This window comes from Phodopus roborovskii, unplaced genomic scaffold (genome assembly GCF_943737965.1).
Source record: "Phodopus roborovskii unplaced genomic scaffold, PHOROB, whole genome shotgun sequence".
Classification (NCBI taxonomy): Eukaryota; Metazoa; Chordata; class Mammalia; order Rodentia; family Cricetidae; genus Phodopus; species Phodopus roborovskii.
Genome location: NW_026125052.1, coordinates 1,207,360 through 1,223,241, shown reverse-complemented (window position 1 = coordinate 1,223,241; position 15,882 = coordinate 1,207,360). Strand labels below are relative to the sequence as shown.

Sequence of the window (15,882 nt, the reverse complement as noted above, 5' to 3'; positions counted from 1 at the left end):
CACCGAAGACTCACCCTGGCTCTGAGCAACAGTAGGATGTCTGAGATGGGAAAACAGTTCATTTTCTGGATTGTGTCTTCTCAAAAGACCTCCATGGTCTGTGCTGTGACCACAGGCCATGTTTCTGTCTGTGGTTCATACTGTCACAGGAACCCATGTGGAACTCCATAATCCATACTCCCACTGGCTGTTATGGGCAAGGAAGCTTCATTTGCGTTGTATTGATGACTACAGACTCATAGTTAAAAATGAGGGACATTGAAGGATTCTGTGACACCCTCCATCCCAACTCCCCCCAAAAAGAAATAGTCTAGACAGGAGGCCACTGAAGCGAGTCCTTAAAAATTGTGATAGGGAGCTGAGCAGTGGTGGCCTCGGGGCAGGATCCGGTGGATCTCTGTGAGTTCAAGGCCAGCCTGGTCTACAGAGTGAGTTCCAGGATAGGCTTCAAAGCTACTGAGAAACCCCATCTCCCAAAAAAAAAAAAAAAAAGTGATAGGGTGGAGTCTGGGCATGTTAAGGCTGGGAAAGAGCTCAGTTATGTTTGTTTAAGGGGATGGCCCCTGGGAGTTTGACCATGCTCCAGTGAATATGTGGGCAACACAAACTGATGTTTTTGTTTTTTGCTTGTTTTTTTCTTTTTTCTTTTTCTCTCTCTCTCCCTTAAGGGGGGAGGAGGGAGATGGGAGGTGTGGATCTAGGAGGAATGGGAAGCAAGTGTGATTGAGGTATATTTTGTGAAATTCCCAAATAATCAGTAGAAGTGTTGAAAAAAATATCACAAGTGTTTTTTTTTTTTTTTTTTTTTTTTTTTAGGGCTAATTAGATTTTATTTATTTATTTATTTTTTTTTCCTTCAAGTCAGGATCTCACTTTGTAGCCTTAGCTGTCCTGGAACTCTCTATGTAGACCTTAACTCAGAGGGATCTACCTGCTTCTATCTCCCAGGTGCCGGAATTAAAAGTATGTATTATTACCACACCTGGTGTTAGTATTAGTTTGAAAGATTGGGGAGCTAAAAATAAAAATGGGGTGGTAAAGTAGGAGACAGAGCAAGTAAAAATTCTTGTGGGAAGCTAAACAGAAGGAAGAGTAAATGAAACTTTTTTTTTTTTTTTTTTTTTTTTTTTGTGACAGTCTGTGTAGCTCATGGTTGCCATGAACTTGCAGTGTAAGGGAGTTACCCTGAACTCTTTATTCTCCAGTTTCCACCGTAGTGCTGGGGTTACAGGTCTGGATTCTGCTTTTGTACCTCATTGAGGGAGGGTCTAAACACACACAGAAATCAGGCTATCTCTGTGTACTAGGGAGAGAGGTGTTAGGAATCCTGCCTCTCAGGCCAGCTGAGTTATAGAAAGGGTTGTCATAGTCTTTTCCTTCTCCAGGGTCTGTGTCTACAAACTTTAGAAGTGTGAGTCAGTAGCTCAGATCACAAATGTAGAAAGCCTGGCAGTATGTGGCCTTAAACCCAAATTCTTTAAAAAATAGCTTGGCCAAAAGAAAAATTGTAAGGGGTATGGTTTTTCCTCCCGCTGCTGGTCTGGTCCCGCTGCCACGCCAGCCCCTCTGTATTTGATATAATTCTGTTGGCCCGTTATTTGTTTCTTATCGGCTAGCTCTGTCTTAAGTATTAACCCATTTCTGTTAATCTAATATTTCCACGTGGTTTTCTTACCGGGGGAAGGGGCCAGAGTCTCGTTTCCCCAGTTTTTTTTATCTTGACCCCTCCTTACTACTTCCTCTAATCCTCCTTGTTTTCTAGTTCCGCCTATTTTGCTTTCCTATTGGCCAACAGTGCTTTATTCATTAAACCAGTATGAGAAACATATACAGAATGATATCTCCCATCAAAAAATCTTTTCAACAAGGTGAACAATTGGACATCCACGTATGAAAGAGTAAGGGCGGACCTCTTCCTTTCCACCACATACCATACACAGTTAACTCAGAATGGATCATATAAACAGAAGAACTCTTAGATTGACTTATAGAAGTAAATCTTTATGACTTGGAGCCACACAATAATTTCCTATATATAACATTGAAAGTACAAATAACAGAGGAAAAATAGACTATATCAAAATCAACAACTTAATTGGGGCAAATGGTAGCATCAAGAAAGTGGGAAGACTCTTCCCTTTAAAAGAGCCTCATACACATCGTGTAAGAACTCCTACAGCTTGAAAACGTTTGTGTGTGTGTGTGTGTGTGTGTGTGTGTGTGTGTATGATTGCCTGCAGTTATGTCTGTGAATTGTGTGTGCACAGTGTCCTTGGAGGCCAAAAGAGGACATTGGATCCCTCTGAGACTAGAGTTACAGATGGTTGTGCACCACCAGTAGGTGTTGGGGACCAAACCTGGGTCCTCCTTAAGAGCAACCAATGCTCTTGACCACCAAACCATCTCTCTAGGCCCCCAGGTCAACTTTAAAATGGATAAAGAATCTAAATAGATGTTTCTCCTTGAAGATACAAGGATAATCAGTAAATACAGGAAGAGGTCCCACATGGCTTATCATCAGACAAGGGTAAGAGATTGCTTCTTACTCTTAGGGTGTCTGGAAGCTAGTACTGCATTCATTACTTTACTAAATAACTATGCATGGATAATATTTCTTATGAAATTTTGGACCCAAAAAGCTAGACAGGCAGATGGATTGGTTGTGCCTTCTCCATTGAGAGTGACTAAGAAGAGCTCTAGATGCAGATCAGGATGTGTGTAGAACACAGAGTTCTTGAAAGCAAACACAGCACCAATTTGGTGCTTGAGTGGCAGCTGCTGCTAATCCTCTGCAGTTGTGCATCTCCAGTGTCCAGCCTTCTTTGGGTGGTGTAGTGCTCTGCTCTATTCCAGATGAGGCAGTGTCTGTTGTGTTGGAGTAGCCTTCCATGAGCATTTGCTCCCCAGTGGCCAAGGCTGTCCAGGCTCAAGGAGTTAGGGGTGATTAAGAAAACCAGGATTGGTGGCTGTAATCTCTTATGTGGCTGGAACAAGAAAGGGGCAGTAAAATGCAGTCGTTTCATTATTTTCTCTTCATTAAAAAAAATTATTATTAACCTTTCCCCTCACCCATTCACCAACTTGCTTCTTACAGAACATTGGCTAGGAAGCAGAACCCATTTGTGCTGAGCCCTAGGGCAGCTGTTTACTCAGCAACCACGTTACACAGGTTTACCATGTCGTGGGTCTGTGTAGCGCTGGATTTGGATCTTGTATTTAGCTGCCAGAAGTGACTGTGATGAAGTAGGAGAGATAAACTGATAGATTGGCTGCCAGGAAGATGTTGGGAATCAATCAGATAAACGGGGTAGAGAAATAGCTTGCTGTTTTCTAGTGATAATAAACCGGTGGCCTCTGGTCCCTGCATTTTTAAAGGTAATTGCTGTGGTAATAATGCCCAAAATAAGCAAATGAGAAAACTTCACAGAAGGATTTTTAATTGCGATTGAGATAGCCTTTCCTTTGTGCAATAAAGCTGCATCTTGTGGAAGTGGGTATTTTTATACATTTTACTTCTTCAATGCCTACTTATGTGTACAAATGAAAATTAGAAAGTAAACTACTTTCATAGGAATTTATTTCTTCTCCGTCCTGGCACAGGCTTCAGCTATTTAATTTGGTGAAATATCTGTATTACTGCTATGCCTTACCTACAAAGTAATTGCTTGTTTTTGTGAAGAAACAAAGTTTAAAGGCAAACCTGTATTATTGATGGATGTCTAGCAGGAAGTAGTTTATTTTAGATTTCTCTGAGATGTCTGGAAACTTAATTCCTGTTGTCATTTCTCTGCTTATAGCACTTATATAGGAGAGATGACACCAAATTTTATTATTGCAACTTAAAATTATTTTCTTTTAATGTTTAAATGCCATCACACCTTTACACTGAAGACTCTAAGGCCCTGTACAAATTCCAAAGTGTGTGAAAGGTATAGATTGAGAATTTTTTTATTGGATGCAGTGGAGTACCAGGATTAAAAAGAGAATGGGAGAGTAATGTTAGAACCCCCATGGAGCTAACCAAAGAGGATAGAGACCCACTCTCTATTTTACTTGGAGTGAACATAAGTAACTTCTTTCTGGTTCCTCAAAACTTTAGTGGCAGCGTGTATTGTTTGTGTCATGTTTGGTTAAGTCAGTTGGTATCACTGGCATGGTAGAGCACGATTGTATAAAGCGAGAGGAGGAAGTCCACACTCTTCATTATTGACAGTTAAGACTTTCATTCAGGGAAGGCTTTCTGGTTGCTGGGGTTATAGTTCTGAAGTTAACTTTGCACCATTATTCCTTTGGTTGGAAGCCGATGCATTTCCCTTTTTGTTCACAGCCCCTCCCATCTGATCTTTTAAAATTATCCATTGTTGATGGGACAGGCAAAACTGGTTGTAAAATCAGTAAAAGGAATGTTGCACATTCATTGATTCCTTTGAAACAAACAGTAGTACCATAAAGTCATCCAAATGGACATCTGTTTTCAGCTATTGTGGTAGCTATCTTTGAAAAAACTATATAAATATAAAAGGACTAATGGAAATTCTCCCTTATTGAGTGTAGCTTAAGAGTGGTTACTATGCCTTTCAGAATTCTTTCTGTGTCTTTTTAAGCCAGTTGGTGCTGGTAGATGATAATAACTCAGTTGCTTTCCCCCCCCCCCCCTTAGCTCCTTCGAGAACTCATAGAGCGGAAGACCAGCTCCTTGGATCCAAATGATCAGGTTGCCATGGGAAGGTAATATAGATATGGTTTTCTGTTCATTCAAGCTTCTAGTATAGCGGTTTCTCCTATTGGACTCTCTCAGTTCTGCCTCTAAGGCAGTGACTGGTCTGATAATTATCAGGCTTTCTTATGCTCTTCACCTTTAGTGTGCATTGTGTTTATAGCCATAGCAACTGCTGGCCAGTATATAAAGGCTTCTGTTTAAACCTGTGCTTTCAGCTGTCAGAATGGGTAGTGTGCGCAACAGGTTCCTTGCTCGGTTGAATCTGTTTTGTTAATCTGTCCTATTGTAGATATCCACCCCTTTGGTAGAAGCTTCAGTTCAATTGGAAATGGAAAGTGGCAGTTTTACCTAGATGTCAGTGTAGAATGTAAAGTAGTGAAGTAAGCCTCTTGTTCCTATGCTTCATCTTGTGGTTTGAAAATAAGAGGGACATTTTAGAGTGCTGCCTAATGAGTAGTGTGTATTTAAATAACCACGAGCCATAATTCGCAAAAAGCATGAAAAGAAACAAAAGCTGCAAATATCAGAATGAGATTCTGGGCAGAGCAGCATTTTGAGTAGGCAATGAAAAATTAGTGTTGATGGAGTAATTTTGATTTGAATTTTGGGACAGGGTATTGTTGATATTTCCTGTATCTTTGGAATGTTGTAGGGGTATATACCATACAGTTAATGTGATAGAGCAAATTGTATTTAAGTGGTGATTATATTGTACATTTATCTGCCTTTACAATAAAATAGATTATGGTAATTAAGATTATATTAAGATTACAGTAATTGGATTTCCCTAGATTCCTCCCTCCTCCCTCATATTGTTTTCCTTGTGTAAGTCAGGTAGGATGACTAGCTGCTACTGCAATTTCCCTTTTGCATTTGTTCACAGGTGCAATTTGTGGAGACTTTTCTAGCTTGATTTCAAATCCCTTATTTGAAAACTTAAGTTCTGAGGGGACACTTAAGATGACCACAAATATGTGAATCCTATATGGACATTGATCCACATAAATCAGCTATAAAAAAGAAACAATCTAGGGAGCTTGAGACTGATGAAAATTGGGAATAAATATTATGTATTGTGTAAGGTTCCTTGGGGTATTTTTAAGTTGTAATAATAGTACTAAAATTACATTGAGGCCAGGTGGTGGTACCCACCTTTAATCCTAGTATCCAGGAGATAGAGGCAGGAGGATCTTTGAGTTGAGGTCAGCCTAGTCTGCCTGTCTTAAAAAGTAAAAATAAAAGAGATTATATTGAGGAAGAGGAGTCTTTACCTTTTATTAACACATACTTAAATATTTCTAGATAGAATATAAATATTACTATATATATAGAGAGAGAGAATACAAATTAAACAACTATAAGACTAATGGATAATTATTAAAAATTAGAAGGGAAGGACTGGCCAAGTAAATTAACAGTCAAGAATACTTGTAGTTCTTGCTTATGACCAGGGTTGGGTTCCTAGCACCCATATGGTGGCTCAAACTCATCTGTAACTGCAGTTCCAGGGGATCAGACAGCTTCTTCTGACCTCCATAAGCACTGGGCACACAGGTAGTCCACATACATATATGCAGGCAAAACACTAATATGCATAAAATAAAATAAATCTTTAAAAAATAGATAAGAGAACTGGTAAACTGACTCAGTAAGTAAAGGCACTTGCTGCCAAGTCTGATGATCTGAGTTGCTGCTCTTGCAAAAGACCCAGGTTTGGTTCCCAGAATCCACAAAGTAGAAGGAGACTTCCATGAGTTGCCCTCTGATCTCTGTACATGTGGACATGTACAAACGAGTGCACACACACCTAGATAAATAAGTGTAATTTTTTTTTTAATTAGAAAGGAGAAACAAAAATGTTGAGTGTTACAAAAGGGAAAATAGGAGTTAGAGAATTGAGCCAAGCATGGTGATACTTGTCTTTAACCTCAGCACTTGGGAGGTAGAGGCAAATTCAAGGGAAGCCAGGATTACATAGAGAGATTTGGGCTCAAGAAACCATAAGAGGGGGAGGGTGATGAGAATGTAAATAAAAATGAATTGATGCTTTCAAACCAACGCCATATTGAGAGACTGTGTACAAGCCAAAACATTAGAGGAAATCCAAGTGGCTTAAGCTCTGTGGGCTTTCCTGCAGACTGGCAGATTGAGTGCTTGTCACAGCAACTCCAAATACTGAGGAGCATTGTTAACCAGATTTGCTGTAGACTTTCCCAGCTGCCATTTGTTTTTTTACCATTGCACAATCCTCTCCAATTGATTAGTCACTTTGGCCCAAGACTATCTTGAGGAATTTGATGTAGGTTGGTGATTTCTTTCTGCAGGGTTGTTAGTCCAATTTGTCAATATTCATAACTGTTTCTGTGGGTGTTAATGCATAACATGGGCTTGTGAATTTCCCAGGCAGTGGCTTGCAATCCAGAAATTACGAAGCAAGATCCGAAAGAAAGTAGATAGAAAAGCCAGCAAAGGAAGGAAACTTCGGTAAGTTTGTAGGAAGCAAATGAACAAGGTGTGTCTGTTGCTTCTCTTTTATTTTGATTGTCCTGTCCTGCTTTCTCCTGACCATTTTAGTTTTGATTTTGTTTTTTTGAGAAAGTTTGACCTTGAACTAAAAGCCCTTTTGCCTGAGCCGCCTGAGTGTTAATATTCTGACATCTGCTGCCACACCCATTGTTCACAGTTCTGTTTTTATGGATGATGAACATAACAAAATGATGTGCAAATGTTTTTATGACCCTGCTTTCTTACTCTAACAGGAAAATAGTTTCTATTTGTTGTCAGTGGATTTATAAAATACAGTTAGTGTTTCCCTGAAAGAAATAATTGGAAAACAAAGGGAAGATGATTATTTTAGCTTTTAAAAGTCAAAAGTGAAGGGCTTCAAAAATGTCAACAGTATTTTTGGTGTATGAAAATACTCCACTCTGAGCTAATAATAAGACTAAACGAAGGTATAGACAGGGCTGGAGAGATGGTTCAGTGGTTAAGAGCACACACTTCTCTTGCACAAGACAAGTTTGATTCACAGCATCTGTATCAGACAGCTCCAGGAGATGTGATGCCCCTCTGAGCTCACATAGATGTACATATATATACACACATAAATAATAATAGAAATTTATATTTTTTAAAAGAAAGGTTCAGACACAAGACAGCAAGAGAGTAGGAACTGATATTGCTTGACTTTTAGATTTATATCCTGGGGCCAGAGTGGGGTAATATCATGACAAAACCTCAGTGTCAAAAAGAATCTGCTAATAGTTCATATGCATGACAAAAACCATATATATGGTTTTAGACAGATAACTAATCCTACATCACTTTTAAATTTCTTCAGATGATGCATGCCTTTAACCTCAGCACTTAGGAGGTACAGTCAGGAGTATTGTTAAGTCGGAAGCCAGCCTGGGCTACTAGTAAAACCCTATTGAGATGGGGAGAAAACAAACTTCATAAAAGCAGATTTCATAATCAGTTACCTTGTTTGGGATTTAACAAGATTCATCAGGAAATACTGACCCAGGAGCTGCTACTTTTCTTACATTTCATCCTAAATTGTTAGAATTTTCCCACTTTCTCCTATGTTGGAACATGTAGCTCTTGTGCTTCTCTGGGTGCTGTTACTGGATTCCATCTCTGACAGTGACTAGTGCTTGCTTTGGGAGATCTTAAACTCTATGCTGCTCTCAGAATAGTGCTAGGTCCCTGATAAGCACTGTATTGTGACAATATTGGTTGCCATTGTTGCAGTTAACAGTTGCTGTCATCTTCCAAGACTGGAGTCAGTCGGCCACGTTAGTGCTTGTTTTCCTTGCTCAGCTCCATTCCTTTTTCTGTACCGGTCTGTCCCTTTTTCCCCACAGGGATTTAAAGGATGCTACTAACAGTATGTTATAAATGACAACTTCATTTTTTTATTGTAAGGTTCAAGTTGTTCATCGGGACTGTGTATAAGACTATATAGCTTACTGGGGTTTCTTCAGAAGGAGCAGTTGGAAGACATGGGTTCAAGTTTTGACTCTGGTCATATTTTGGTTCTTTATTCTCACTCTTTTCATTTATTAAAGGAGATAATCCCATCTTGATAGATTTGTTATGGGTATTAAATGAAATAATATATAGATATCTTGTACACAGTAAACATCCTCTTATGTTTATCTAATGGTATTTCTATTGGAAATAAATGTATATTCTTCCAAAGAATTGAGAGAGGCCAGCTGTGATAGTGTAATCTGTAAGCTCAGCACTGAGGAAGCTAAAGCAGGAGGATCAAAAGCTTGAGGCCAGCTTGGGCTACACAGTGAGAGATCCCGCTTTCTAAAAAGTAAAAAAGGAGAGGGAGGGGAAAGGAAAATTTTCTACATTATTGTATTACTGTGAATTTTTAAATTGTAAGAGCTGTATGGACCCTTTGTGGTCAAGAGAGGTGTTACTTTATCTTTTAAGATAGTTCGAACCTCACTACCAGTTTCAGTGCCTTGTAGACAGTAGTCATCAGAAAATGCTTTGGATTAAGAATGATGATAATACTACAGTGTTTATCAAAGAATGAGGATTTTCTGTGACTGTAAGGCAAGCATAGATTAAAAAAACATCTGGGGCTGGAAGTGGTGCTCACCAGTGGTATGCTTGCTTTCAGTCCAGAGACCAAAAAGAAAAGTCAAGGTTGGTATTGGAAAGGAAACACTTTTGTTATGGCAATTGACATAGAACCTGAGGCTATTGCTCATATCAAAGACATTGATCAGGATTTTTATTTATCAGGTTGAAAGAAATAGTAGAGTATTGTGGGGAAGTGTGGGTGTAAGTGCATACATGCATGTGTGGGAATGTTTGTGTATGTTCACCTGTAGAGTCCCAAGGTTGACATTGGGTGTCTTCCTCAGTTGTTCACTATCATTTATATTGAGCCAGTGTTTCTCACTCGAACCCAGTGCTAGTCTAACTAGCCAGTTAGCCATGGGGTTTGCTTTTTTTCTTGGTTTTTCGAGGCAGGGTTTCTCTGTATTGTTTTGGAACCTGTTCTGGAACTAGTTCTATAGTTCAGGCTGATCTCGAACTCACAGAGATTCACCTTCTGAGTGCTGGGTTTAAAAGTGTGTGCCACCAATGGCCAGCTGAGGGTTTGCCTTTTTAACACAAGATTATAGGTAGCAATCAGCTATACCTGCTCAGCATTATTTACATGGGTGGTGAATAGCCAAACTCTGGTATTGATGCATCCTTGGCAAGCCATGTCCACAGATCAGGGGTTTGTTTTAATAAAAGTTGTTTTATTATCTTAATTTATGAAATTCATTAAATTATTAGAGGTGTGTGTTACTGCATTATGTAACTTGGTAGTGGTTGAAATCCCCACCTGCCCAAATATTCAGAGACATTAAAATCTCATTCTGACAATACACATTCAAGAGACATCCTTTAAGCAAAACAAGACTAAATGTTAAAAATAAGAGGGACTGTCGTCATCGGTAGATAAGTCTGGTAAAGTAGGCAGACCTTACAGCGGGTGATACCTTGCTATTGGTGGGTGTTGCAGTATTTAATCTTGGCCCTGCATGAGATAAGAAGACTGCAGTATGCCACAGCCACACTGAACCATGAGAGACTAGTTATACCAGTTGAAAGCAGAAAGAGTAGCATTTGTACTGTTTAAGATATTTGCCAAGTGGAGGCCATCTTGGGAATTTGGGCTTAAAGTGAATATGGAGGAGTGGCAGGTGTTGAGTATTAATGTTTAGGTGAATGCTAGGTCACAGTCACACTAGCAATTTAGGCTTTATTCTCTAGTCCATGGTGAGGCATTTAAAGATTCTGTGCAGAGGAATGTTGTCATTACACTTGTGTTTTAGAAAAACAGTTCTAGGGGTTTATGAACTAGGAAATGGACTAGAAATTTATGAAAGCTAGGGCTAGATGAAAGAGATAGTAGACTGAAAATGAATTCAGGTGAAGACTTAGTATTTCATAGTGACTTTATGTGAAGATTATGACAGGTCTAGAATGGTTCCCAGTATTCCAAAGAGAGCAGGTAAGTATATGCTACAAGGGAAAAAAATCTGTTTTGGTTTTTGGTGTTGTTGAAGGAATAGAATCTGTTTAGAATATGTTGAATTTAACACAGCCGTTGATAGGTCATTTTTCCCCCCTTTCTTAATCAAGGCAGGGTTTCTCGGTGTAGCCCTGGTTGTCCTGGAACTCACTCTGTAGGCTGGCCTCAAACTCAGAGATCCTCCTGCCTCTGCCTCCTGAAGATAGATCTAATTTTTTGAGAAGCATTTTTAATTGAAAAGGATGTAAATATTTATTATTGGTAGTTTAGAAGCAATTTAATATGTATTGCTACAGTTAGTTCATTTTACTTGGAAATTTCCAAGGACTGCACACAAAAATACCTTTTATATTGACAGGAAGTATAGGTGCTTTGGTAGTTTAAATTTCATGACATCTTAAGCTAAAAATTGACCTTAAAGTTGTTCAAAACTTAGCTGTGCTACTTCAGCTAAAAGTAGGACTGTGAAAGACCCAGCAGAGTTCCTGTGGAGATGATGGAGTTGTAGAAGTCTTTCCTAGCTTGGGGAACCAGTACCAATGAGTGACAGTGTTGGCATTGCCTGTTCTCTTGCCAGTCTTCTTACTGGTAGGCGACTTAATGGCACTGAAAACTAAGGTGCCCACAGAGGAAGAAACAAAGGTAGTTGGACCCTCACTGACTTTTATCTGGAACGATGTTTCAAGATTTATGAATGCTCAGAGGCTCAAATGTATCTTTTTTCCTCCATCTATTTATCTGTAATCTAAATGTGCCTATGTTGAACTGTCATTTTCACTGTTCTGTTATCAGATTGTTTTCTGTTGCATTAGGTGGAAAAGAAAGTACAATTGCAAGTGCCTGTGAACTTCCCCTACTCCACTCTGGAATTCAAGTCCATGGGTTCAACTGGTAGAATGTTTTCTTTGCTGATTTACTGGTTACTAATGCAGCTGTCTGTTTTCTTGCTTTATTTAGGTTTCATGTCCTCAGCAAGCTCCTGAGTTTCATGGCACCTATTGACCACACTACAATGAATGATGATGCCAGGTGAGTACTAGATTACTTGTATGTCTCAAGTGGCTTCATGAGAGCCTGGTATTGACCAGTTCTACAGACTATTGCCTCATGTTTTTTACCAGTCGGTGGCATTGAGGCGAGGTCCTTGTCCTGTGGACTCCTGCTTTCTTGTCTTACTCAATGAACAGTTTATCTTGATATTAAAATTGTATAGATTGGTAGAAACCCCTTCAAGCTGCTTGTATCCTTTTGGTGTGACCCTAACATCCTTTATTTCCTTGTTCTTTGGCACATGATAGTTAAAGCTTGTCTTTTTTGTTTGGTGATTTGTTTTTAGATAGGGTCTCATTACGTACCCCTGTCTGGAACTTTCTATGAACCAGGCTTGCCTCCACCATCCTGGGCCTTTCAAAGCTTATCTAATATCTTCCTTGTGCTTGCTCTAAAACTGTTCTCTTCTTTTTGTGTTTGTTTGTTTGTTTGGTTTTGGTTTTGTTGTTGCTGTTTTGTTTTGTTTTGTTTTACTGTGTGTGTGTGTGTGTGTATTTTGGTTTTGTTTTGCTTTTTTTTTTCTGAGATAGGGTTTTTCTGTGTGACTGTCCTGTTTTTTTCCGTTTTGGCTGTCCTGGAACTAACTCTGTAAAACAGACTGGCCTTGAACTCACATAGTTCCACCTGCCTCTGCCTCCCAAGTGCTGGGATTTAAGGTGTGCACCACCACTGCCTGGCCTGTGACATTTTTATGTTGTTAAGATAATTTTTAAAATTCAAATGACTAATATTTTTATATCATTTAGCTATTTGCTGACTAGTAGACACATTATTTTATCACAAATAATGCTATGGTAATCTTTTTAGTGTAAACATTTACCAAGTGAAATCACTGGTTAACTATAGGCTGATGTGGCTTTGCCAGGTGTCTCTCAAGTCACGTGTAGCCTTTTGACTTGCTACCAAACCTCATCAGATCACTTTGCCTCTTACCTGAAAATAATAGATCTATATAGGTAGGCAAACACAGCTGTTTATCCTTTGGTTTGTTTAAATACAAGGCAGCTTATAGATAATCCTATATACACTTGTATCTGTTTTGTGACCATTTGGAATTGGCTGCCTAGCTATGCCTTTTTAGTTTTTGGATCTAGTCATTTGAAAGTTGCAAAGTAAAAGCTGAGTATTGTTATTCACACCTACAATCCCAGCCCCTGGGAGGTGGTAGTGAAAGGATCAATAGTTCAGGGGCATGGGGTAACCAGTGAAGGGATGGATGGATGGATGGATGGATGGATGGATGGATGGATGGATGGATGATTGGTTTAATGGTTGGCAGCATGTACTGCTCTTCCAGAAGACCTGAATCCAGTTCCCAGGAACTTTGTCAGATGGCTGACAATTGCCTGCAATTCTCCCTTAGAGGGGATCCAATTCTTCCAGCCTCTTCAGGCACTTGCATTCACATGCCCATACCTACACATAACACACACATATACACATAATTTTAAAAATAAAGGTAAATCTTTTAAAAGAGAGAGAGAACTTGGGCTAGATGGCTGACTCAGTGCTTTAGAGGGCCTGGTTAGATTCCCACATGAGGCTTACAACTTTTCTAGGGAATTTGACGCCCTCTTTTTGCCTCTGTGGACACAGGCACATATGAGATACACATATATACATGCAGACAAAACACTTATACACATAAAATTAAAATAATGGCTTAAAAACTCATGGTGAGGTGTCTGGAGAGATGATTTAGTGATTAAGAGTGCTTATTCTTCTCGCAGAGCTCAATTTGGTTCCTAGCACCCTGCTTGGATGCCTGCCAACTGCATGTAATTCCAGCTTCAGGGCATCCCAGGTCCTCTTCTGGCCTCCCTGGGCATCTGTGTACATAAATGTGCACAGATGCACAAGTAAAAATAAAGTAAATTTAAAAAGGAGCCAGGTCCCGGCACTCTTCTCTCTCTATCCTCCATCTTGAATTTCTCTCCTACTACTTCCTGTCTTCTCCTTGTCTCCTAGTCCCGCCTATCTTGCTTTCCTATTGGCCAACAGTGCTTTATTCATTAACCAATATGAGAAATATATTTACAGAGTGACATCTCCCATCAGATAGTGGTGGTGCAAGCCTTTAGTCCCAGCACTTGAGAGGCTGAGGGAGGCAGATCTCTGTGAATTTGAGGCCACCCTAGTCTACAAAGGCCAAGACTGTTATACAGAGAAACACTGTTTCAAAAACAGCTGGGGGGATGGGCTAGAGAGATGGCTCAGCAGTTAAGAACACATATCACTCTTGCAGAAAACCAAAGTTCAGTTCCCAACACCTACAGCAGGTGGCTCACAACCATCCATAATGATAATTCTAGCTCCAGGGGTTCTGATGCCTCTGACCTCTAAGGGCATCTGCATTCTGGTGTATTTATACACACACACTCATCGAAGTAAAATAACAAATCTAAAAAATAAATGCAGGGCCATTCTCAACTACATAGTGAGTTGGAGGCCAGTCTGAGTTACATGAGACCATGTATCAAAAGTTGAAAAGTAAATTGTGTCTGAATAACATAGAAAAATGTATTAATAAGAAACATAGGTGTTATTTTGGAATCAGGCTTCCTGTGAGTAGCTCAGGCTGGCCTTGAACTTAAAAGTGTCCTGCTTCTACCTCCTGAATACCAGCATTGCAGTGATGTCCCACTGTACCAGCTCATTAGCTCCTGTAGTAAATGAATAGTAATGAATTCTTTTGAATACATTACTATGGAACCATTTAGAGTTCAGTTTTTCACTTCTTAGGAGCTCCTTTTTCTTTCCCTCCCTCCTCCTCCCCTCCCCCTCCCTCTTCTTTCCTCCCACCTCCCTTCCTTTCTCCCTTTTCCTTTCCTTCCAGGCTCTTATGCATCATACACTGAACTTAAACTTGATATATGGCAGAGAATGACCTTGAACTTCAGATCCTCCTGCCTCCACCTGAGTGCTGGGATTACAGATGTGTATCACCATGTATTTTTTTGTTCAGTGCTTGAGACTGAACCCAGGGTTTCATGCATGCTAGGCAAGTATCATACCAACTGAGCTAAATTTCTAGTGCTGGATTTTTCTTATATTATCCAGTACTCCAGAGGCCCTTTATTTTTCAGAATCTTATCCTTTTTGATGATATATTACTTGCTATATTTACAAATTATTTGAAAAGTCAGGCATGGTGGTACTTAGCCATAATCCTAGCACTTGAGAAACTGAACCGGGAAGATCAAGACTTTAAGGCCAATCTGTTCCATACAGTGTGACCCTCATCTTAAACCAAAACAAAGAAGTGTTTGAGAATGAGTGCAACCATTAGAATCATTTGATATTGGATGCCCAAGAAACATAGGGACTGATTACAGAGCAAATCAGCCAGGGTTCTTCCCAGAGCCAGGGATGCTAGAGCTGACATCTCTTGATCTCTCCTGACCCTTGTGGTCGTAGGTGGCTGCCAGCGTTAGTCACCTAACATCTGCTTGAGGCAGGAACAGGAAGAGGAGGAAAAAAATGGTGCCAGCCATATCTGTGAGGTCGTGTTTTGAGTGAAAGCGTCCCCAGAATCTGTTGCAGCTATCTTTTTCTTGTATTCCCTGTGTTACATTGCTACTTCAGATAGAGCATCGAAGGAGAAGGGGTTAGGATTGTGTTATTTGGGCAGCAGGCCTGTAGCATTCTCTATTTATAGGAGAATAAATGTGTTTTGTTGTTGTTTATGTTTATTATGGTTACCAGCATCCTTTTCCAGTCAGTTAGCTTTGTGATAAGGAAGTTGACGATGGTCTTGTGTTGGAAAACTGAACATTTATAAGGAAGGAAGAGTAGTAAAATGACCTGTTTTGTGAGTTTGTTTTATTCATTTGAAACAGTGTCTTCCCATATGTTTCCCACACTGGACTCGAACTTAAAATCCTCCTCCATGAGCCTTCTGAGTACTGGGGTTTCAGGTGTATGCCATTATGGTTGGCTCCTTGTTTTGTTTTATTTTTCAGAGGGGAAACTAAAGGGACAATAATGTAGTGCAGCCAGTGCTCTGTAACCATAAGTTTTGTGTTTAGATTCAGCCAACCTTCCATTGAAAAAAATT

At 39.7% G+C, this 15,882-nt stretch overlaps 1 protein-coding gene across 1 annotated transcript in view; it reads left to right on the top strand.

Moving 5' to 3' along the window:
* The window catches only part of Aatf (apoptosis antagonizing transcription factor), a 94,011-nt gene that overhangs the window by 59,788 nt on the left and 18,341 nt on the right, over positions 1 to 15,882 (top strand). Inside the window, exons 9-11 of the mRNA XM_051183357.1 lie at positions 4,661 to 4,728; positions 7,124 to 7,204; positions 11,733 to 11,804. Of these exons, the coding sequence (XP_051039314.1) occupies positions 4,661 to 4,728; positions 7,124 to 7,204; positions 11,733 to 11,804 (221 nt within the window). The remainder of the gene's footprint in view (positions 1 to 4,660; positions 4,729 to 7,123; positions 7,205 to 11,732; positions 11,805 to 15,882) is intronic.